The following is a 22,439-nucleotide window of genomic DNA, read 5'->3' as shown; positions in this document are numbered from 1 at the left end:
CCTATCATACAATGTATCACTCCCATCATCTCTGACCCCAGGAGATCACAATCTAATCTCCTATCACATACAATGTATCACTCCCATCATCCCTGACCGTAGGAGATCACAATCTAATCTCCTATCATACAATGTATCACTCCCATCATCCCTGACCCCAGGAGATCACAATCTAATCTCCTATCATACAATGTATCACTCCCATCATCCCTGACCCCAGAAGATCACAATCTAATCTCCTATCATACAATGTATCACTCCCATCATCCCTGACCGTAGGAGATCACAATCTAATCTCCTATCTCATACAATGTATCACTCCCATCATCCCTGACCCCAGGAACTCACAATCTAATCTCCTATCACATACAATGTATCACTCCCATCATCCCTGACCCCAGGAGATCACAATCTAATCTCCTATCATACAATGTATCACTCCCATCATCCCTGACCCCAGAAGATCACAATCTAATCTCCTATCATACAATGTATCACTCCCATCATCCCTGACCGTAGGAGATCACAATCTAATCTCCTATCTCATACAATGTATCACTCCCATCATCCCTGACCCCAGGAGCTCACAATCTAATCTCCTATCATACAATGTATCACTCCCATCATCCCTGACCCCAGGAGCTCACAATCTAATCTCCTATCATACAATGTATCACTCCCATCATCCCTGACCCCAGGAGATCACAATCTAATCTCCTATCATACAATGTATCACTCCCATCATCCCTGACCCCAGGAGCTCACAATCTAATCTCCTATCATACAATGTATCACTCCCATCATCCCTGACCCCAGGAGCTCACAATCTATCCTCCCTATACAGATCGATAGCACTGATCACGTCTTGATGGATAAGATGATGCGCAGGGACCTGGCTATGGAGAGTCACCAGCAGCGCATGGCGCATCGGACGGTCCAGTCCCCCAACTCCTCGGTGCCGTCACCGTTAGGTACAGAATGTGACGTCTTGTATAATGACCCCCATAACCCCCCGACCCTCCGTGTGACTATCCCCTCTCCTCTCAGGGTCCATGGCCGGCGTTCATCCTCCTATCCGCACTTCAAGTGCATCCAGCGTGGGCAGCCGGGAGAGGTAAGTGCACACTCAGGATGTCCTCCAGAAGAGTATTACTTAGGAGGGGGCAGGGTTTCCCAGCAGCGCAGAGAATGTCAGGAGCAGAGACCTGTATTTGAGTCTTGTGATCTGGTGTTTTGCAGCACGGGGTCTTTCAGTAAACCGAGCGGCGGGGCCGACTCCACTCACCGAGTGCCGGTGGTCAGACTGGAGCCCATCAAGATAAAGTCCGAGAACAGCGTGGACAGCGAGTCGCTCGACTATCCTGTGGTGGTCGTGAAGCAGGCAAACCGGCGCCAACAGCAGCGTGCACACACCGTAAGAGGATCCTGGAGGGAGGGGGCATTGGTGGTCCTATTGATCATCTTGGGGGCAGGGGTTGGTCCCATTGTACATCTCAGGGGCGGGAGGGTCCTGTTGTCCGTCTCGGGGGTGGTCGTGGTCCCGTTGTCCGTCTCTTGGGGGGGGGGGGGGGGTCATGGTCCTGTCAGCCGTCTCGGGGGTGGTCGGGGTCCCGTCGGCCGTCTCGGGGGTGGTCGGGGTCCCGTCGGCCGTCTCGGGGGTGGTCGGGGTCCCGTCGGCCGTCTCGGAGGTGGTCGGGGTCCCGTCGGCCATCACGTTGGTCCTGCTGTACGTCTCGGGACAGGGGGGGGGTACGTCTGTTGTCCATCTCGGGGCAGGAGGTGGTCTTGTCCATCTGATTGGTCCTGCTGTACATCTCATGGCGGGGGTGGTCCCGTTGGCCATCAGGTTTGTCCCGTTGGCTATCTGGGGGGTGGGGATGGTCCTGTTGTCCATCTTGGGGGCGGGGATGGTCCCGTTGTCCATCTTGGGGGCGGGAGTGAGTTCGGTTTTCCATTTTGGGGGTGGTGGTGGGTCCTGCTGTACATCTTGTGGCGGGGTCGGTCACGTTCATCTCGTTGCCGGTGGGGTGGTCCCACTGTCCATCTTGAGGGCTGGGGGGGGTGGTCCCATTGTCCATCTCGGGGGCGGGGGGTGGTCCCACTGTCCATCTTGAGGGCTGGGGGGGTGGTCCCATTGTCCATCTCGGGGGCGGGGGGTGGTCCCACTGTCCATCTTGGGGGCGGGGGGGGGGTGGTCCCGTTTTCCATCTCTCACTGATCACATGCTCCTCCTCTCTTGCAGTCCAATTACTCAGCCAGCATCCTCACATCCATGCTGCTCGACAGAAATGCCAACCGCACCACCAAACCGGATGCGGGGCCCCGGAGGGACACCCCAGACAGCACCGGGGACCGCCACGTCCTACAGGAGGGGTCCATGTCAGGATCCAATGACTGGATGTCCCAGATCCACGTGACAGAGAGCGGCGGGAAGGAAGACGACCCCAACGAGGACTGGTGCGCCGTTTGCCAGAACGGGGGCGAACTGCTCTGCTGCGACAAGTGCCCCAAGGTCTTCCACCTCTCCTGCCATGTGCCCACTCTATTGAACTTCCCCAGGTCAGGAACTGGCTTACTTCTCACTGCTGTGCGTTTGTTACAATGTATCAGTGTAGGCTACAATTTTCAGCACAGATCTCTTTCCAGGCTGTCTGGCCATGCTGGGAGTTGTAGTTTTGTAACAGCCGGAGATACATTGTTTAGAACAGTATCTATGTATTAGCTGCATTACTCCACCCATGTGTTTGACTCCGCCCACATGTTGTCTGACTCCGCCCACATGTATGACTCCGCCCTCTGTTCTGTCGCAGCGGTGAGTGGTTCTGCACCTTCTGCCGGGATCTCAACAAACCGGAAGTGGAATATGACTGCGACGACCCAGCGCTGGCGGAGAAGAGGAAGCTCGGGGTGGTGGCCATCATGCCGCCGGTTGACCAGAGAGTAAGTGTCGCCCCCATCAGTCTGGTAAATATGGCGGCTCTGAGACTAACCCCCTCACCCCCTGTATTGTTTCCACAGAAGTGCGAGCGGATCCTCCTGTACCTGTTCTGTCACGAGATGAGCCTGCCCTTCCAAGACCCCGTCCCTCTCACGGTAAGACATCTCTGCCTGTAGTAGTTGTCGTAGGGTCGGGGGAGGTCCTGTAGTAGTTGTTGTAGGGTCGGGGAGGTCCTGTAGTAGTTGTTGTAGGGTCGGGGAGGTCCTGTAGTAGTTGTCGTAGGGTCGGGGGAGGTTCTGTAGTAGTTGTTGTAGGGTCGGGGGAGGTCCTGTAGTAGTTGTTGTTGTAGGGTCGGGGGAGGTTCTGTAGTAGTTGTCGTAGGGTCGGGGAGGTCCTGTAGTAGTTGTTGTAGGGTCGAGGAGGTCCTGTAGTAGTTGTTGTAGGGTCGGGGAGGTCCTGTAGTAGATGTTGTAGGGTCGGGGAGGTCCTGTAGTAGTTGTTGTTGTAGGGTCGGGGGAGGTCCTGTAGTTGTTGTTGTAGGGTCGGGGGAGGTCCTGTAGTAGTTGTTGTAGGGTCGGGGGAGGTCCTGTAGTAGTTGTTGTAGGGTCGGGGGAGGTCCTGTAGTAGTTGTTGTAGGGTCGGGGAGGTCCTGTAGTAGTTGTTGTAGGGTCGGGGGAGGTCCTGTAGTAGTTGTTGTAGGGTCGGGGGAGGTCCTGTAGTAGTTGTTGTAGGGTCGGGGAGGTTCTGTAGTAGTTGTTGTAGGGTCGGGGGAGGTCCTGTAGTAGTTGTTGTAGGGTCGGGGGAGGTCCTGTAGTAGTTGTTGTAGGGTCGGGGAGGTCCTGTAGTAGTTGTTGTAGGGTCGGGGGAGGTCCTGTAGTAGTTGTTGTAGGGTCGGGGAGGTTCTGTAGTAGTTGTTGTAGGGTCGGGGGAGGTCCTGTAGTAGTTGTTGTAGGGTCGGGGAGGTCCTGTAGTAGTTGTCGTAGGGTCGGGGGAGGTTCTGTAGTAGTTGTTGTAGGGTCGGGGGAGGTCCTGTAGTAGTTGTTGTAGGGTCGGGGGAGGTCCTGTAGTAGTTGTTGTAGGGTCGGGGGAGGTCCTGTAGTAGTTGTTGTAGGGTCGGGGGAGGTCCTGTAGTAGTTGTTGTAGGGTCGGGGGAGGTCCTGTAGTAGTTGTTGTAGGGTCGGGGGAGGTCCTGTAGTAGTTGTTGTAGGGTCGGGGAGGTCCTATAGTAGTTATCATAGGGTCGGGGAGGTTCTGTAGTTGTTGTTGTAGGGTCGGGGAGGTCCTGTAGTTGTTGTTGTAGGGTCGGGGGAGGTCCTGTAGTAGTTGTTGTAGGGTCGGGGAGGTCCTGTAGTTGTTGTTGTAGGGTCGGGGAGGTCCTGTAGTTGTTGTTGTAGGGTCGGGGGAGGTCCTGTAGTAGTTGTTGTAGGGTCGGGGGAGGTCCTGTAGTAGTTGTTGTAGGGTCGGGGAGGTCCTGTAGTTGTTGTTGTAGGGTCGGGGAGGTCCTGTAGTTGTTGTTGTAGGGTCGGGGGAGGTCCTGTAGTTGTTGTTGTAGGGTCGGGGAGGTCCTGTAGTAGTTGTCGTAGGGTCGGGGAGGTCCTGTAGTAGTTGTCGTAGGGTCGGGGGAGGTCCTGTAGTAGTTGTCGTAGGGTCGGGAGAGGTCCTGTAGTAGTTGTTGTAGGGTCGGGGGAGGTCCTGTAGTAGTTGTTGTAGGGTCGGGGGAGGTCCTGTAGTAGTTGTTGTAGGGTCGGGGGAGGTCCTGTAGTTGTTGTTGTAGGGTCGGGGAGGTTCTGTAGTAGTTGTTGTAGGGTCGGGGAGGTCCTGTAGTAGTTGTTGTAGGGTCGGGGAGGTTCTGTAGTAGTTGTTGTAGGGTCGGGGAGGTCCTGTAGTAGTTGTTGTAGGGTCGGGGAGGTCCTGTAGTAGTTGTTGTAGGGTCGGGGGAGGTCCTGTAGTAGTTGTTGTAGGGTCGGGGAGGTTCTGTAGTAGTTGTCGTAGGGTCGGGGAGGTCCTGTAGTTGTTGTAGGGTCGGGGGAGGTCCTGTAGTAGTTGTTGTAGGGTCGAGGGATGTCCTGTAGTAGTTATCGTAGGGTCGGGGAGGTCCTGTAGTAGTTGTTGCAGGGTCGGGGAGGTCCTGTAGTAGTTGTTGTAGGGTCGGGGGAGGTCCTGTAGTTGTTGTAGGGTCGGGGAGGTCCTGTAGTAGTTGTTGTAGGGTCGGGGGAGGTCCTGTAGTAGTTGTTGTAGGGTCGGGGAGGTCCTGTAGTAGTTGTTGTAGGGTCGGGGAGGTCCTGTAGTTGTCGTAGGGTCGGGGAGGTCCTGTAGTAGTTGTTGTAGGGTCGGGGGAGGTCCTGTAGTAGTTGTTGTTGTAGGGTCGGGGGAGGTCCTGTAGTTGTTGTTGTAGGGTCGGGGGAGGTCCTGTAGTAGTTGTTGTAGGGTCGGGGGAGGTCCTGTAGTAGTTGTTGTAGGGTCGGGGAGGTCCTGTAGTAGTTGTTGTAGGGTCGGGGGAGGTCCTGTAGTAGTTGTTGTAGGGTCGGGGAGGTCCTGTAGTAGTTGTTGTAGGGTCGGGGGAGGTCCTGTAGTAGTTGTTGTAGGGTCGGGGAGGTTCTGTAGTAGTTGTTGTAGGGTCGGGGGAGGTCCTGTAGTAGTTGTTGTAGGGTCGGGGAGGTCCTGTAGTAGTTGTCGTAGGGTCGGGGGAGGTTCTGTAGTAGTTGTCGTAGGGTCGGGGGAGGTTCTGTAGTAGTTGTTGTAGGGTCGGGGGAGGTCCTGTAGTAGTTGTTGTAGGGTCGGGGGAGGTCCTGTAGTAGTTGTTGTAGGGTCGGGGGAGGTCCTGTAGTAGTTGTTGTAGGATCGGGGGAGGTCCTGTAGTAGTTGTTGTAGGGTCGGGGAGGTCCTGTAGTAGTTGTTGTAGGGTCGGGGGAGGTCCTGTAGTAGTTGTTGTAGGGTCGGGGGAGGTCCTGTAGTAGTTGTTGTAGAGTCGGGGGAGGTCCTGTAGTAGTTGTTGTAGGGTCGGGGGAGGTCCTGTAGTAGTTGTTGTAGGGTCGGGGAGGTCCTGTAGTAGTTGTTGTAGGGTCGGGGAGGTCCTGTAGTAGTTGTTGTAGGGTCGGGGGAGGTCCTGTAGTAGTTGTTGTAGGGTCGGGGGAGGTCCTGTAGTAGTTGTTGTAGGATCGGGGGAGGTCCTGTAGTAGTTGTTGTAGGGTCGGGGAGGTTCTGTAGTTGTTGTTGTAGGGTCGGGGAGGTTCTGTAGTGGTTGTTGTAGGGTCGGGGAGGTCCTGTAGTAGTTGTTGTAGGGTCGGGGGAGGTCCTGTAGTAGTTGTTGTAGGGTCGGGGGAGGTCCTGTAGTAGTTGTTGTAGGGTCGGGGAGGTCCTGTAGTAGTTGTTGTAGGGTCGGGGGAGGTCCTGTAGTAGTTAGTGTAGGGTCGGGGGAGGTCCTGTAGTAGTTGTTGTAGGGTCGGGGGAGGTCCTGTAGTAGTTGTTGTAGGGTCGGGGGAGGTCCTGTAGTAGTTGTTGTAGGGTCGGGGAGGTCCTATAGTAGTTATCATAGGGTCGGGGAGGTTCTGTAGTTGTTGTTGTAGGGTCGGGGGAGGTCCTGTAGTAGTTGTAGGATCGGGGAGGTCCTGTAGTAGTTGTTGTAGGGTCGGGGGAGGTCCTGTAGTAGTTGTTGTAGGGTCGGGGAGGTCCTGTAGTAGTTGTTGTAGGGTCGGGGAGGTCCTGTAGTAGTTGTTGTAGGGTCGGGGGAGGTCCTGTAGTAGTTGTTGTAGGGTCGGGGAGGTCCTGTAGTAGTTGTAGGGTCGGGGAGGTCCTGTAGTAGTTGTTGTAGGGTCGGGGGAGGTCCTGTAGTAGTTGTTGTAGGGTCGGGGGAGGTCCTGTAGTTGTTGTAGGGTCGGGGAGGTCCTGTAGTTGTTGTAGGGTCGGGGGAGGTCCTGTAGTAGTTGTAGGGTCGGGGAGGTCCTGTAGTAGTTGTTGTAGGGTCGGGGGAGGTCCTGTAGTAGTTGTTGTAGGGTCGGGGGAGGTCCTGTAGTAGTTGTTGTAGGGTCGGGGGAGGTCCTGTAGTAGTTGTTGTAGGGTCGGGGGAGGTCCTGTAGTTGTTGTTGTAGGGTCGGGGAGGTCCTGTAGTTGTTGTTGTAGGGTCGGGGAGGTCCTGTAGTAGTTGTTGTAGGGTCGGGGGAGGTTCTGTAGTAGTTGTTGTAGGGTCGGGGGAGGTCCTGTAGTAGTTGTTGTAGGGTCGGGGGAGGTCCTGTAGTAGTTGTTGTAGGGTCGGGGGAGGTTCTGTAGTAGTTGTTGTAGGGTCGGGGAGGTCCTGTAGTAGTTGTTGTAGGGTCGGGGAGGTCCTGTAGTAGTTGTTGTAGGGTCGGGGAGGTCCTGTAGTTGTTGTTGTAGGGTCGGGGGAGGTCCTGTAGTAGTTGTTGTAGGGTCGGGGAGGTCCTGTAGTAGTTGTTGTAGGGTCGGGGAGGTCCTGTAGTTGTTGTTGTAGGGTCGGGGAGGTCCTGTAGTTGTTGTTGTAGGGTCGGGGAGGTCCTGTAATAGTTACCATAGGGTCGGGAAGGTCCTGTAGTTGTTGTTGTAGGGTCGGGGAGGTCCTGTAGTTGTCGTAGGGTCGGGGGAGGTCCTGTAGTTGTTGTTGTAGGGTCGGGGGAGGTCCTGTAGTTGTTGTTGTAGGGTCGGGGGAGGTCCTGTAGTAGTTGTTGTAGGGTCGGGGAGGTTCTGTAGTAGTTGTTGTAGGGTCGGGGGAGGTCCTGTAGTAGTTACCATAGGGTCGGGGAGGTCCTGTAGTAGTTGTTGTAGGGTCGGGGGAGGTCCTGTAGTAGTTGTTGTAGGGTCGGGGGAGGTCCTGTAGTAGTTGTTGTAGGGTCGGGGAGGTCCTGTAGTAGTTGTTGTAGGGTCGGGGGAGGTCCTGTAGTAGATGTTGTAGGGTCGGGGAGGTTCTGTAGTAGTTGTTGTAGGGTCGGGGAGGTCCTGTAGTAGTTGTTGTAGGGTCGGGGGAGGTTCTGTAGTAGTTGTTGTAGGGTCGGGGGAGGTCCTGTAGTAGTTGTTGTAGGGTCGGGGGAGGTTCTGTAGTAGTTGTTGTAGGGTCGGGGGAGGTCCTGTAGTAGTTGTTGTAGGGTCGGGGGAGGTCCTGTAGTAGTTGTTGTAGGGTCGGGGAGGTCCTGTAGTTGTTGTTGTAGGGTCGGGGAGGTCCTGTAGTAGTTGTTGTAGGGTCGGGGGAGGTCCTGTAGTAGTTGTTGTAGGGTCGGGGGAGGTCCTGTAGGGTCGGGGGATGTCCTGTAGTTGTTGTTGTAGGGTCGGGGGAGGTCCTGTAGTTGTTGTTGTTGTAGGGTCGGGGAGGTCCTGTAGTAGTTGTTGTAGGGTCGGGAAGGTTCTGTAGTAGTTGTTGTAGGGTCGGGGAGGTCCTGTAGTAGTTGTTGTAGGGTCGGGGGAGGTCCTGTAGTAGTTGTTGTAGGGTCGGGGGAGGTCCTGTAGTTGTTGTTGTAGGGTCGGGGAGGTCCTGTAGTTGTTGTTGTAGGGTCGGGGGAGGTCCTGTAGTTGTTGTTGTAGGGTCGGGGAGGTCCTGTAGTAGTTGTTGTAGGGTCGGGGGAGGTCCTGTAGTAGTTAATGTAGGGTCGGGGAGGTCCTGTAGTAGTTGTTGTAGGGTCGGGGGAGGTCCTGTAGTAGTTGTTGTAGGGTCGGGGAGGTTCTGTAGTAGTTGTTGTAGGGTCGGGGGAGGTTCTGTAGTAGTTGTTGTAGGGTCGGGGGAGGTCCTGTAGTAGTTGTTGTAGGGTCGGGGAGGTTCTGTAGTAGTTGTCGTAGGGTCGGGGAGGTCCTGTAGTTGTTGTAGGGTCGGGGGAGGTCCTGTAGTAGTTGTAGGGTCGGGGAGGTCCTGTAGTAGTTATCGTAGGGTCGGGGAGGTCCTGTAGTAGTTGTTGTAGGGTCGGGGAGGTCCTGTAGTAGTTGTTGTAGGGTCGGGGGAGGTCCTGTAGTTGTTGTAGGGTCGGGGAGGTCCTGTAGTAGTTGTTGTAGGGTCGGGGGAGGTCCTGTAGTAGTTGTTGTAGGGTCGGGGAGGTCCTGTAGTTGTTGTTGTAGGGTCGGGGAGGTCCTGTAGTAGTTGTTGTAGGGTCGGGGGAGGTCCTGTAGTAGTTGTTGTAGGGTCGGGGAGGTCCTGTAGTAGTTGATGTAGGGTCGGGGGAGGTCCTGTAGTAGTTGTTGTAGGGTCGGGGGAGGTCCTGTAGTAGTTGTTGTAGGGTCGGGGGAGGTCCTGTAGTTGTTGTTGTAGGGTCGGGGAGGTCCTGTAGTAGTTGTTGTAGGGTCGGGGGAGGTCCTGTAGTAGTTGTTGTAGGGTCGGGGAGGTCCTGTAGTAGTTGATGTAGGGTCGGGGGAGGTCCTGTAGTGGTTGTTGTAGGGTCGGGGAGGTCCTGTAGTTGTTGTTGTAGGGTCGGGGAGGTCCTGTAGTGGTTGTTGTAGGGTCGGGGAGGTCCTGTAGTAGTTTGTTGTAGGGTCGGGGGATGTCCTGTAGTAGTTGTTGTAGGGTCGGGGGAGGTTCTGTAGTAGTTGTTGTAGGGTCGGGGGAGGTCCTGTAGTAGTTGTTGTAGGGTCGGGGAGGTCCTGTAGTAGTTTGTTGTAGGGTCGGGGAGGTCCTGTAGTAGTTAGTGTAGGATCGGGGGAGGTCCTGTAGTAGTTACCATAGGGTCGGGGAGGTCCTGTAGTTGTTGTAGGGTCGGGGAGGTCCTGTAGTAGTTGTTGTAGGGTCGGGGAGGTCCTGTAGTAGTTGTTGTAGGGTCGGGGGAGGTCCTGTAGTAGTTGTTGTAGGGTCGGGGGAGGTCCTGTAGTAGTTGTTGTAGGGTCGGGGGAGGTCCTGTAGTAGTTGTTGTAGGGTCGGGGGAGGTCCTGTAGTAGTTGTTGTAGGGTCGGGGAGGTCCTGTAGTAGTTGTTGTAGGGTCGGGGGAGGTCCTGTAGTAGTTGTTGTAGGGTCGGGGGAGGTCCTGTAGTTGTTGTAGGGTCGGGGAGGTCCTGTAGTAGTTGTTGTAGGGTCGGGGAGGTCCTGTAGTAGTTGTTGTTGGGTCGGGGAGGTCCTGTAGTAGTTGTTGTAGGATCGGGGGAGGTCCTGTAGTAGTTGTTGTAGGGTCGGGGGAGGTCCTGTAGTAGTTGTTGTAGGGTCGGGGGAGGTCCTGTAGTAGTTGTTGTAGGGTCGGGGAGGTCCTGTAGTAGTTGTTGTAGGGTCGGGGAGGTTCTGTAGTAGTTGTTGTAGGGTCGGGGGAGGTCCTGTAGTTGTTGTTGTAGGGTCGGGGGAGGTCCTGTAGTAGTTGTTGTAGGGTCGGGGGAGGTCCTGTAGTAGTTGTTGTAGGGTCGGGGAGGTCCTGTAGTAGTTGTTGTAGGGTCGGGGAGGTTCTGTAGTAGTTGTTGTAGGGTCGGGGAGGTCCTGTAGTAGTTGTTGTAGGGTCGGGGGAGGTCCTGTAGTAGTTGTTGTAGGGTCGGGGAGGTTCTGTAGTAGTTGTTGTAGGGTCGGGGAGGTTCTGTAGTAGTTGTTGTAGGGTCGGGGAGGTCCTGTAGTTGTTGTTGTAGGGTCGGGGGAGGTCCTGTAGTAGTTGTTGTAGGGTCGGGGAGGTTCTGTAGTAGTTGTTGTAGGGTCGGGGAGGTCCTGTAGTTGTTGTTGTAGGGTCGGGGGAGGTCCTGTAGTAGTTGTTGTAGGGTCGGGGAGGTTCTGTAGTAGTTGTTGTAGGGTTGGGGGAGGTCCTGTAGTTGTTGTTGTAGGGTCGGGGGAGGTCCTGTAGTAGTTGTTGTAGGGTCGGGGGAGGTCCTGTAGTAGTTGTTGTAGGGTCGGGGGAGGTCCTGTAGTAGTTGTTGTAGGGTCGGGGGAGGTCCTGTAGTAGTTGTTGTAGGGTCGGGGGAGGTCCTGTAGTAGTTATCATAGGGTCGGGGGATGTCCTGTAGTAGTTGTTGTAGGGTCGGGGGAGGTCCTGTAGTAGTTGTTGTAGGGTCGGGGGAGGTCCTGTAGTAGTTGTTGTAGGGTCGGGGGAGGTCCTGTAGTAGTTGTTGTAGGGTCGGGGGAGGTCCTGTAGTAGTTGTTGTAGGGTCGGGGGAGGTCCTGTAGTAGTTGTTGTAGGGTCGGGGGAGGTCCTGTAGTAGTTGTTGTAGGGTCGGGGGAGGTCCTGTAGTAGTTGTTGTAGGGTCGGGGGAGGTCCTGTAGTAGTTGTTGTAGGGTCGGGGAGGTCCTGTAGTAGTTGTTGTAGGGTCGGGGAGGTCCTGTAGTAGTTGTTGTAGGGTCGGGGAGGTCCTGTAGTAGTTGTTGTAGGATCGGGGGAGGTCCTGTAGTAGTTGTTGTAGGGTCGGGGGAGGTCCTGTAGTAGTTGTTGTAGGGTCGGGGGAGGTCCTGTAGTTGTTGTAGGGTCGGGGAGGTCCTGTAGTAGTTGTTGTAGGGTCGGGGAGGTTCTGTAGTAGTTGTTGTAGGGTCGGGGGAGGTCCTGTAGTTGTTGTTGTAGGGTCGAGGAGGTCCTGTAGTAGTTGTTGTAGGGTCGGGGGAGGTCCTGTAGTAGTTGTTGTAGGGTCGGGGGAGGTCCTGTAGTAGTTGTTGTAGGGTTGGGGAGGTCCTGTAGGGTCGGGGAGGTCCTGTAGTAGTTGTTGTAGGGTCGGGGAGGTTCTGTAGTAGTTGTTGTAGGGTCGGGGAGGTCCTGTAGTAGTTGTTGTAGGGTCGGGGAGGTCCTGTAGTAGTTGTTGTAGGGTCGGGTGAGGTCCTGTAGTAGTTGTTGTAGGGTCGGGGAGGTCCTGTAGTAGTTGTTGTAGGGTCGGGGGAGGTCCTGTAGTAGTTGTTGTAGGGTCGGGGGAGGTCCTGTAGTAGTTATCATAGGGTCGGGGGATGTCCTGTAGTAGTTGATGTAGGGTCGGGGAGGTCCTGTAGTTGTTGTAGGGTCGGGGAGGTCCTGTAGTAGTTGTTGTAGGGTCGGGGGAGGTCCTGTAGTAGTTGTTGTAGGGTCGGGGGAGGTCCTGTAGTAGTTGTTGTAGGGTCGGGGGAGGTCCTGTAGTAGTTGTTGTAGGGTCGGGGGAGGTCCTGTAGTAGTTGTTGTAGGGTCGGGGAGGTCCTGTAGTAGTTGTTGTAGGGTCGGGGGAGGTCCTGTAGTAGTTGTTGTAGGGTCGGGGGAGGTCCTGTAGTTGTTGTAGGGTCGGGGAGGTCCTGTAGTAGTTGTTGTAGGGTCGGGGAGGTCCTGTAGTAGTTGTTGTAGGGTCGGGGAGGTTCTGTAGTAGTTGTTGTAGGGTCGGGGGAGGTCCTGTAGTTGTTGTTGTAGGGTCGGGGGAGGTCCTGTAGTAGTTGTTGTAGGGTCGGGGGAGGTCCTGTAGTAGTTGTTGTAGGGTTGGGGAGGTCCTGTAGGGTCGGGGAGGTCCTGTAGTAGTTGTTGTAGGGTCGGGGAGGTTCTGTAGTAGTTGTTGTAGGGTCGGGGAGGTCCTGTAGTAGTTGTTGTAGGGTCGGGGAGGTTCTGTAGTAGTTGTTGTAGGGTCGGGGAGGTCCTGTAGTAGTTGTTGTAGGGTTGGGGGAGGTCCTGTAGTTGTTGTAGGGTCGGGGAGGTCCTGTAGTAGTTGTTGTAGGGTCGGGGAGGTCCTGTAGTAGTTGTTGTAGGGTCGGGTGAGGTCCTGTAGTAGTTGTTGTAGGGTCGGGGAGGTCCTGTAGTAGTTGTTGTAGGGTCGGGGGAGGTCCTGTAGTAGTTGTTGTAGGGTCGGGGGAGGTCCTGTAGTAGTTATCATAGGGTCGGGGGATGTCCTGTAGTAGTTGTTGTAGGGTCGGGGAGGTCCTGTAGTAGTTGTTGTAGGGTCGGGGGAGGTCCTGTAGTAGTTGTTGTAGGGTCGGGGTGGTCCTGTAGTAGTTGTTGTAGGGTCGGGGGAGGTCCTGTAGTAGTTGTTGTAGGGTCGGGGGAGGTCCTGTAGTAGTTGTTGTAGGGTCGGGGGAGGTCCTGTAGTAGTTGTTGTAGGGTCGGGGGAGGTCCTGTAGTAGTTGTTGTAGGGTCGGGGGAGGTCCTGTAGTAGTTGTTGTAGGGTCGGGGGAGGTCCTGTAGTAGTTGTTGTAGGGTCGGGGAGGTCCTGTAGTAGTTGTTGTAGGGTCGGGGAGGTCCTGTAGTAGTTGTTGTAGGGTCGGGGAGGTCCTGTAGTAGTTGTTGTAGGGTCGGGGAGGTCCTGTAGTAGTTGTTGTAGGGTCGGGGAGGTCCTGTAGTAGTTGTTGTAGGGTCGGGGAGGTCCTGTAGTAGTTGTTGTAGGGTCGGGGAGGTCCTGTAGTAGTTAATGTAGGGTCGGGGAGGTCCTGTAGTAGTTGTTGTAGGGTCGGGGGAGGTCCTGTAGTAGTTGTTGTAGGGTCGGGGGAGGTCCTGTAGTAGTTGTTGTAGGGTCGGGGAGGTCCTGTAGTAGTTGTTGTAGGGTCGGGGAGGTCCTGTAGTTGTTGTAGGGTCGGGGAGGTCCTGTAGTAGTTGTTGTAGGGTCGGGGGAGGTCCTGTAGTAGTTGTTGTAGGGTCGGGGAGGTCCTGTAGTAGTTGTAGGGTCGGGGAGGTCCTGTAGTAGTTGTTGTAGGGTCGGGGGAGGTCCTGTAGTAGTTGTTGTAGGGTCGGGGAGGTCCTGTAGTAGTTGTTGTAGGGTCGGGGGAGGTCCTGTAGTGGTTGTTGTAGGGTCGGGGAGGTCCTGTAGTAGTTGTTGTAGGGTCGGGGAGGTCCTGTAGTGGTTGTTGTAGGGTCGGGGGAGGTCCTGTAGTAGTTGTTGTAGGGTCGGGGAGGTCCTGTAGTGGTTGTTGTAGGATCGGGGAGGTCCTGTAGTAGTTGTCGTAGGGTCGGGAGAGGTCCTGTAGTAGTTGTCCTAAGGTTGGGGAGGTCCTGTAGTAGTTGTTGTAGGGTCGGGGAGGTCCTGTAGTAGTTGTCGTAGGGTCGGGAGAGGTCCTGTAGTAGTTGTCCTAAGGTTGGGGAGGTCCTGTAGTAGTTGTCCTAAGGTTGGGGAGGTCCTGTAGTAGTTGTTGTAGGGTCGGGGGAGGTCCTGTAGTAGTTGTTGTAGGGTCGGGGAGGTCCTGTAGTAGTTGTTGTAGGGTCGGGGAGGTCCTGTAGTAGTTGTTGTAGGGTCGGGGGAGGTCCTGTAGTGGTTGTTGTAGGGTCGGGGGAGGTCCTGTAGTAGTTGTTGTAGGGTCGGGGAGGTCCTGTAGTAGTTGTTGTAGGGTCGGGGAGGTCCTGTAGTAGTTGTTGTAGGGTCGGGGGAGGTCCTGTAGTAGTTGTTGTAGGGTCGGGGAGGTCCTGTAGTAGTTGTTGTAGGGTCGGGGGAGGTCCTGTAGGGTCGGGGGAGGTTCTGTAGTAGTTGTTGTAGGGTCGGGGAGGTCCTGTAGTAGTTGTTGTAGGGTCGGGGAGGTCCTGTAGTAGTTGTTGTAGGGTCGGGGGAGGTCCTGTAGTAGTTGTTGTAGGGTCGGGGAGGTCCTGTAGTAGTTGTTGTAGGGTCGGGGGAGGTCCTGTAGTAGTTGTTGTAGGGTCGGGGGAGGTCCTGTAGTAGTTATCATAGGGTCGGGGGATGTCCTGTAGTAGTTGTTGTAGGGTCGGGGAGGTCCTGTAGTAGTTGTTGTAGGGTCGGGGGAGGTCCTGTAGTAGTTGTTGTAGGGTCGGGGGAGGTCCTGTAGTAGTTGTTGTAGGGTCGGGGGAGGTCCTGTAGTAGTTGATGTAGGGTCGGGGGAGGTCCTGTAGTAGTTGTTGTAGGGTCGGAGGAGGTCCTGTAGTTGTAAGGACAGGGAGGTCCTGTAGTAGTTGTTGTAGGGTCGGGGGAGGTCCTGTAGTAGTTGTTGTAGGGTTGGGGGAGGTCCTGTAGTAGTTGTTGTAGTGTCGGGGAGGTCCTGTAGTAGTTGTTGTAGGGTCGGGGGAGGTCCTGTAGTAGTTGTTGTAGGGTCGGGGAGGTCCTGTAGTAGTTGTTGTAGGGTCGGGGAGGTCCTGTAGTAGTTGTTGTAGGGTCGGGGAGGTCCTGTAGTAGTTGTTGTAGGGTCGGGGAGGTCCTGTAGTAGTTGTTGTAGGGTCGGGGGAGGTCCTGTAGTAGTTGTTGTAGGGTCGGGGAGGTCCTGTAGTAGTTGTTGTAGGGTTGGGGGAGGTCCTGTAGTTGTTGTAGGGTCGGGGAGGTCCTGTAGTAGTTGTTGTAGGGTCGGGGGAGGTCCTGTAGTAGTTGTAGGGTCGGGGAGGTCCTGTAGTAGTTGTTGTAGGATCGGGGGAGGTCCTGTAGTAGTTGTTGTAGGGTCGGGGAGGTCCTGTAGTAGTTGTTGTAGGGTCGGGGGAGGTCCTGTAGTAGTTGTTGTAGGGTCGGGGGAGGTCCTGTAGTGGTTGTTGTAGGGTCGGGAGAGGTCATGTAGTAGTTGTCCTAAGGTTGGGGAGGTCCTGTAGTAGTTGTTGTAGGGTCGGGGGAGGTCCTGTAGTAGTTGTTGTAGGATCGGGGGAGGTCCTGTAGTAGTTGTTGTAGGGTCGGTGAGGTCCTGTAGTAGTTAGTGTAGGATCGGGGGAGGTCCTGTAGTAGTTGTTGTAGGGTCGGGGGAGGTTCTGTAGTAGTTGTTGTAGGGTCGGGAGAGGTCCTGTAGTAGTTGTTGTAGGGTCGAGGAGGTCCTGTAGTAGTTGTTGTAGGATCGGGGGAGGTCCTGTAGTAGTTGTTGTAGGGTCGGGGGAGGTCCTGTAGTAGTTGTAGGGTCGGGGGAGGTCCTGTAGTAGTTGTTGTAGGGTCGGGGGAGGTCCTGTAGTAGTTGTAGGGTCGGGGAGGTCCTGTAGTAGTTGTTGTAGGGTCGGGGGAGGTCCTGTAGTTGTTGTAGGGTCGGGGGAGGTCCTGTAGTAGTTGTTGTAGGATTGGGGGAGGTCCTGTAGTAGTTGTTGTAGGGTCGGGGGAGGTCCTGTAGTAGTTGTCGTAGGGTCGGGGAGGTCCTGTAGTAGTTGTTGTAGGGTCGAGGAGGTCCTGTAGTAGTTGTCGTAGGGTCGGGGAGGTCCTGTAGTAGTTGTTGTAGGGTCGGGGGAGGTCCTGTAGTAGTTGTCCTAAGGTTGGGGAGGTCCTGTAGTAGTTGTCGTAGGGTCGGGGGAGGTCCTGTAGTAGTTATCGTAGGGTCGGGGGAGGTCCTGTAGTAGTTGTCCTAAGGTTGGGGAGGTCCTGTAGTAGTTGTCGTAGGGTCGGGGGAGGTCCTGTAGTAGTTGTTGTAGGGTCGGGGGAGGTCCTGTAGTAGTTGTTGTAGGGTCGGGGGAGGTCCTGTAGTAGTTGTTGTAGGGTCGGGGGAGGTCCTGTAGTAGTTGTTGTAGGGTCGGGGGAAGTCCTGTAGTAGTTGTTGTAGGGTCGGGGAGGTCCTGTAGTAGTTGTTGTAGGGTCGGGGGAGGTCCTGTAGTAGTTGTTGTAGGGTCGGGGAGGTCCTGTAGTAGTTGTTGTAGGGTCGGGGGAGGTCCTGTAGTAGTTGTTGTAGGGTCGGGGGAGGTCCTGTAGTAGTTGTTGTAGGGTCGGGGGAGGTCCTGTAGTTGTTGTTGTAGGGTCGGGGGAGGTCCTGTAGTAGTTGTTGTAGGGTCGGGGGAGGTCCTGTAGTAGTTGTTGTAGGGTCGGGGAGGTCCTGTAGTAGTTGTCGTAGGGTCGGGAGAGGTCCTGTAGTAGTTGTCCTAAGGTTGGGGAGGTCCTGTAGTAGTTGTCGTAGGGTCGGGGGAGGTCCTGTAGTAGTTGTTGTAGGGTCGGGGAGGTCCTGTAGTAGTTAGTGTAGGATCGGGGGAGGTCCTGTAGTAGTTAGTGTAGGATCGGGGGAGGTCCTGTAGTAGTTGTTGTAGGGTCGGGGGAGGTCCTGTAGTAGTTGTTGTAGGGTCGGGGGAGGTCCTGTAGTAGTTGTTGTAGGGTCGGGGGAGGTCCTGTAGTAGTTGTTGTAGGGTCGGGGGAGGTCCTGTAGTAGTTGTTGTAGGTTCGGGGAGGTCCTGTAGTAGTTATCATAGGGTCGGGGAGGTCCTGTAGTAGTTGTTGTAGGTTCGGGGAGGTCCTGTAGTAGTTATCATAGGGTCGGGGAGGTCCTGTAGTAGTTGTTGTAGGGTCGGGGGAGGTCCTGTAGTAGTTGTTGTAGGGTCGGGGGAGGTCCTGTAGTAGTTGTTGTAGGGTCGGGGAGGTCCTGTAGTAGTTATCATAGGGTCGGGGAGGTCCTCGTAGTAGTTGTTGTAGGGTCGGGGAGGTCCTGTAGTAGTTATCATAGGGTCGGGGGAGGTCCTGTAGTAGTTGTTGTAGGGTCGGGAAGGTTCTGTAGTAGTTGTTGTAGGGTCGGGGGAGGTCCTGTAGTAGTTGTTGTAGGGTCGGGGAGGTCCTGTAGTAGTTATCATAGGGTCGGGGAGGTCCTGTAGTAGTTGTTGTAGGGTCGGGGGAGGTCCTGTAGTAGTTGTTGTAGGGTCGGGGGAGGTCCTGTAGTAGTTAATGTAGGGTCGGGGAGGTCCTCGTAGTAGTTGTTGTAGGGTCGGGGAGGTCCTGTAGTAGTTATCATAGGGTCGGGGGAGGTCCTGTAGTAGTTGTTGTAGGGTCGGGGAGGTCCTGTAGTAGTTGTTGTAGGGTCGGGGAGGTCCTGTAGTTGTTGTTGTAGGGTCGGGGAGGTCCTGTAGTTGTTGTTGTAGGGTCGGGGAGGTCCTGTAATAGTTACCATAGGGTCGGGAAGGTCCTGTAGTTGTTGTTGTAGGGTCGGGGAGGTCCTGTAGTTGTCGTAGGGTCGGGGGAGGTCCTGTAGTTGTTGTTGTAGGGTCGGGGGAGGTCCTGTAGTTGTTGTTGTAGGGTCGGGGGAGGTCCTGTAGTAGTTGTTGTAGGGTCGGGGAGGTTCTGTAGTAGTTGTTGTAGGGTCGGGGGAGGTCCTGTAGTAGTTACCATAGGGTCGGGGAGGTCCTGTAGTAGTTGTTGTAGGGTCGGGGGAGGTCCTGTAGTAGTTGTTGTAGGGTCGGGGGAGGTCCTGTAGTAGTTGTTGTAGGGTCGGGGAGGTCCTGTAGTAGTTGTTGTAGGGTCGGGGGAGGTCCTGTAGTAGATGTTGTAGGGTCGGGGAGGTTCTGTAGTAGTTGTTGTAGGGTCGGGGAGGTCCTGTAGTAGTTGTTGTAGGGTCGGGGGAGGTTCTGTAGTAGTTGTTGTAGGGTCGGGGGAGGTCCTGTAGTAGTTGTTGTAGGGTCGGGGGAGGTTCTGTAGTAGTTGTTGTAGGGTCGGGGGAGGTCCTGTAGTAGTTGTTGTAGGGTCGGGGGAGGTCCTGTAGTAGTTGTTGTAGGGTCGGGGAGGTCCTGTAGTTGTTGTTGTAGGGTCGGGGAGGTCCTGTAGTAGTTGTTGTAGGGTCGGGGGAGGTCCTGTAGGGTCGGGGGATGTCCTGTAGTTGTTGTTGTAGGGTCGGGGGAGGTCCTGTAGTTGTTGTTGTTGTAGGGTCGGGGAGGTCCTGTAGTAGTTGTTGTAGGGTCGGGAAGGTTCTGTAGTAGTTGTTGTAGGGTCGGGGAGGTCCTGTAGTAGTTGTTGTAGGGTCGGGGGAGGTCCTGTAGTAGTTGTTGTAGGGTCGGGGGAGGTCCTGTAGTTGTTGTTGTAGGGTCGGGGAGGTCCTGTAGTTGTTGTTGTAGGGTCGGGGGAGGTCCTGTAGTTGTTGTTGTAGGGTCGGGGAGGTCCTGTAGTAGTTGTTGTAGGGTCGGGGGAGGTCCTGTAGTAGTTAATGTAGGGTCGGGGAGGTCCTGTAGTAGTTGTTGTAGGGTCGGGGGAGGTCCTGTAGTAGTTGTTGTAGGGTCGGGGAGGTTCTGTAGTAGTTGTTGTAGGGTCGGGGGAGGTTCTGTAGTAGTTGTTGTAGGGTCGGGGGAGGTCCTGTAGTAGTTGTTGTAGGGTCGGGGAGGTTCTGTAGTAGTTGTCGTAGGGTCGGGGAGGTCCTGTAGTTGTTGTAGGGTCGGGGGAGGTCCTGTAGTAGTTGTAGGGTCGGGGAGGTCCTGTAGTAGTTATCGTAGGGTCGGGGAGGTCCTGTAGTAGTTGTTGTAGGGTCGGGGAGGTCCTGTAGTAGTTGTTGTAGGGTCGGGGGAGGTCCTGTAGTTGTTGTAGGGTCGGGGAGGTCCTGTAGTAGTTGTTGTAGGGTCGGGGGAGGTCCTGTAGTAGTTGTTGTAGGGTCGGGGGAGGTCCTGTAGTTGTTGTTGTAGGGTCGGGGAGGTCCTGTAGTAGTTGTTGTAGGGTCGGGGGAGGTCCTGTAGTAGTTGTTGTAGGGTCGGGGAGGTCCTGTAGTAGTTGATGTAGGGTCGGGGGAGGTCCTGTAGTAGTTGTTGTAGGGTCGGGGGAGGTCCTGTAGTAGTTGTTGTAGGGTCGGGGGAGGTCCTGTAGTTGTTGTTGTAGGGTCGGGGAGGTCCTGTAGTAGTTGTTGTAGGGTCGGGGGAGGTCCTGTAGTAGTTGTTGTAGGGTCGGGGAGGTCCTGTAGTAGTTGATGTAGGGTCGGGGGAGGTCCTGTAGTGGTTGTTGTAGGGTCGGGGAGGTCCTGTAGTTGTTGTTGTAGGGTCGGGGAGGTCCTGTAGTGGTTGTTGTAGGGTCGGGGAGGTCCTGTAGTAGTTTGTTGTAGGGTCGGGGGATGTCCTGTAGTAGTTGTTGTAGGGTCGGGGGAGGTTCTGTAGTAGTTGTTGTAGGGTCGGGGGAGGTCCTGTAGTAGTTGTTGTAGGGTCGGGGAGGTCCTGTAGTAGTTTGTTGTAGGGTCGGGGAGGTCCTGTAGTAGTTAGTGTAGGATCGGGGGAGGTCCTGTAGTAGTTACCATAGGGTCGGGGAGGTCCTGTAGTTGTTGTAGGGTCGGGGAGGTCCTGTAGTAGTTGTTGTAGGGTCGGGGGAGGTCCTGTAGTAGTTGTTGTAGGGTCGGGGGAGGTCCTGTAGTAGTTGTTGTAGGGTCGGGGGAGGTCCTGTAGTAGTTGTTGTAGGGTCGGGGGAGGTCCTGTAGTAGTTGTTGTAGGGTCGGGGAGGTCCTGTAGTAGTTGTTGTAGGGTCGGGGGAGGTCCTGTAGTAGTTGTTGTAGGGTCGGGGGAGGTCCTGTAGTTGTTGTAGGGTCGGGGAGGTCCTGTAGTAGTTGTTGTAGGGTCGGGGAGGTCCTGTAGTAGTTGTTGTTGGGTCGGGGAGGTCCTGTAGTAGTTGTTGTAGGATCGGGGGAGGTCCTGTAGTAGTTGTTGTAGGGTCGGGGGAGGTCCTGTAGTAGTTGTTGTAGGGTCGGGGGAGGTCCTGTAGTAGTTGTTGTAGGGTCGGGGAGGTCCTGTAGTAGTTGTTGTAGGGTCGGGGAGGTTCTGTAGTAGTTGTTGTAGGGTCGGGGGAGGTCCTGTAGTTGTTGTTGTAGGGTCGGGGGAGGTCCTGTAGTAGTTGTTGTAGGGTCGGGGAGGTTCTGTAGTAGTTGTTGTAGGGTCGGGGAGGTCCTGTAGTAGTTGTTGTAGGGTCGGGGGAGGTCCTGTAGTAGTTGTTGTAGGGTCGGGGAGGTTCTGTAGTAGTTGTTGTAGGGTCGGGGAGGTTCTGTAGTAGTTGTTGTAGGGTCGGGGAGGTCCTGTAGTTGTTGTTGTAGGGTCGGGGGAGGTCCTGTAGTAGTTGTTGTAGGGTCGGGGAGGTTCTGTAGTAGTTGTTGTAGGGTCGGGGAGGTCCTGTAGTTGTTGTTGTAGGGTCGGGGGAGGTCCTGTAGTAGTTGTTGTAGGGTCGGGGAGGTTCTGTAGTAGTTGTTGTAGGGTTGGGGGAGGTCCTGTAGTTGTTGTTGTAGGGTCGGGGGAGGTCCTGTAGTAGTTGTTGTAGGGTCGGGGGAGGTCCTGTAGTAGTTGTTGTAGGGTCGGGGGAGGTCCTGTAGTAGTTGTTGTAGGGTCGGGGGAGGTCCTGTAGTAGTTATCATAGGGTCGGGGGATGTCCTGTAGTAGTTGTTGTAGGGTCGGGGGAGGTCCTGTAGTAGTTGTTGTAGGGTCGGGGGAGGTCCTGTAGTAGTTGTTGTAGGGTCGGGGGAGGTCCTGTAGTAGTTGTTGTAGGGTCGGGGGAGGTCCTGTAGTAGTTGTTGTAGGGTCGGGGGAGGTCCTGTAGTAGTTGTTGTAGGGTCGGGGGAGGTCCTGTAGTAGTTGTTGTAGGGTCGGGGGAGGTCCTGTAGTAGTTGTTGTAGGGTCGGGGGAGGTCCTGTAGTAGTTGTTGTAGGGTCGGGGAGGTCCTGTAGTAGTTGTTGTAGGGTCGGGGAGGTCCTGTAGTAGTTGTTGTAGGGTCGGGGAGGTCCTGTAGTAGTTGTTGTAGGATCGGGGGAGGTCCTGTAGTAGTTGTTGTAGGGTCGGGGGAGGTCCTGTAGTAGTTGTTGTAGGGTCGGGGGAGGTCCTGTAGTTGTTGTAGGGTCGGGGAGGTCCTGTAGTAGTTGTTGTAGGGTCGGGGAGGTTCTGTAGTAGTTGTTGTAGGGTCGGGGGAGGTCCTGTAGTTGTTGTTGTAGGGTCGAGGAGGTCCTGTAGTAGTTGTTGTAGGGTCGGGGGAGGTCCTGTAGTAGTTGTTGTAGGGTCGGGGGAGGTCCTGTAGTAGTTGTTGTAGGGTTGGGGAGGTCCTGTAGGGTCGGGGAGGTCCTGTAGTAGTTGTTGTAGGGTCGGGGAGGTTCTGTAGTAGTTGTTGTAGGGTCGGGGAGGTCCTGTAGTAGTTGTTGTAGGGTCGGGGAGGTCCTGTAGTAGTTGTTGTAGGGTCGGGTGAGGTCCTGTAGTAGTTGTTGTAGGGTCGGGGAGGTCCTGTAGTAGTTGTTGTAGGGTCGGGGGAGGTCCTGTAGTAGTTGTTGTAGGGTCGGGGGAGGTCCTGTAGTAGTTATCATAGGGTCGGGGGATGTCCTGTAGTAGTTGATGTAGGGTCGGGGAGGTCCTGTAGTTGTTGTAGGGTCGGGGAGGTCCTGTAGTAGTTGTTGTAGGGTCGGGGGAGGTCCTGTAGTAGTTGTTGTAGGGTCGGGGGAGGTCCTGTAGTAGTTGTTGTAGGGTCGGGGGAGGTCCTGTAGTAGTTGTTGTAGGGTCGGGGGAGGTCCTGTAGTAGTTGTTGTAGGGTCGGGGAGGTCCTGTAGTAGTTGTTGTAGGGTCGGGGGAGGTCCTGTAGTAGTTGTTGTAGGGTCGGGGGAGGTCCTGTAGTTGTTGTAGGGTCGGGGAGGTCCTGTAGTAGTTGTTGTAGGGTCGGGGAGGTCCTGTAGTAGTTGTTGTAGGGTCGGGGAGGTTCTGTAGTAGTTGTTGTAGGGTCGGGGGAGGTCCTGTAGTTGTTGTTGTAGGGTCGGGGGAGGTCCTGTAGTAGTTGTTGTAGGGTCGGGGGAGGTCCTGTAGTAGTTGTTGTAGGGTTGGGGAGGTCCTGTAGGGTCGGGGAGGTCCTGTAGTAGTTGTTGTAGGGTCGGGGAGGTTCTGTAGTAGTTGTTGTAGGGTCGGGGAGGTCCTGTAGTAGTTGTTGTAGGGTCGGGGAGGTTCTGTAGTAGTTGTTGTAGGGTCGGGGAGGTCCTGTAGTAGTTGTTGTAGGGTTGGGGGAGGTCCTGTAGTTGTTGTAGGGTCGGGGAGGTCCTGTAGTAGTTGTTGTAGGGTCGGGGAGGTCCTGTAGTAGTTGTTGTAGGGTCGGGTGAGGTCCTGTAGTAGTTGTT

At 55.2% G+C, this 22,439-nt stretch overlaps 1 protein-coding gene across 2 annotated transcripts in view; it reads left to right on the top strand.

The window, feature by feature from the left end:
* The window catches only part of TRIM24 (tripartite motif containing 24), a 107,537-nt gene that overhangs the window by 53,950 nt on the left and 31,148 nt on the right, over window positions 1-22,439 (top strand). For both annotated transcript variants that reach the window (XM_056517972.1, XM_056517971.1), the window contains 6 exons: window positions 845-971; window positions 1,048-1,114; window positions 1,240-1,414; window positions 2,243-2,559; window positions 2,811-2,940; window positions 3,019-3,093. In XM_056517972.1, coding sequence (XP_056373947.1) covers window positions 845-971; window positions 1,048-1,114; window positions 1,240-1,414; window positions 2,243-2,559; window positions 2,811-2,940; window positions 3,019-3,093 — 891 coding nt within the window. The remainder of the gene's footprint in view (window positions 1-844; window positions 972-1,047; window positions 1,115-1,239; window positions 1,415-2,242; window positions 2,560-2,810; window positions 2,941-3,018; window positions 3,094-22,439) is intronic.

The sequence above is a fragment of the Hyla sarda genome, chromosome 4 (assembly GCF_029499605.1).
Source record: "Hyla sarda isolate aHylSar1 chromosome 4, aHylSar1.hap1, whole genome shotgun sequence".
Classification (NCBI taxonomy): Eukaryota; Metazoa; Chordata; class Amphibia; order Anura; family Hylidae; genus Hyla; species Hyla sarda.
Note: the sequence above shows the minus strand (reverse complement) of the source record. Positions and strands in the feature narration are given on the sequence as shown.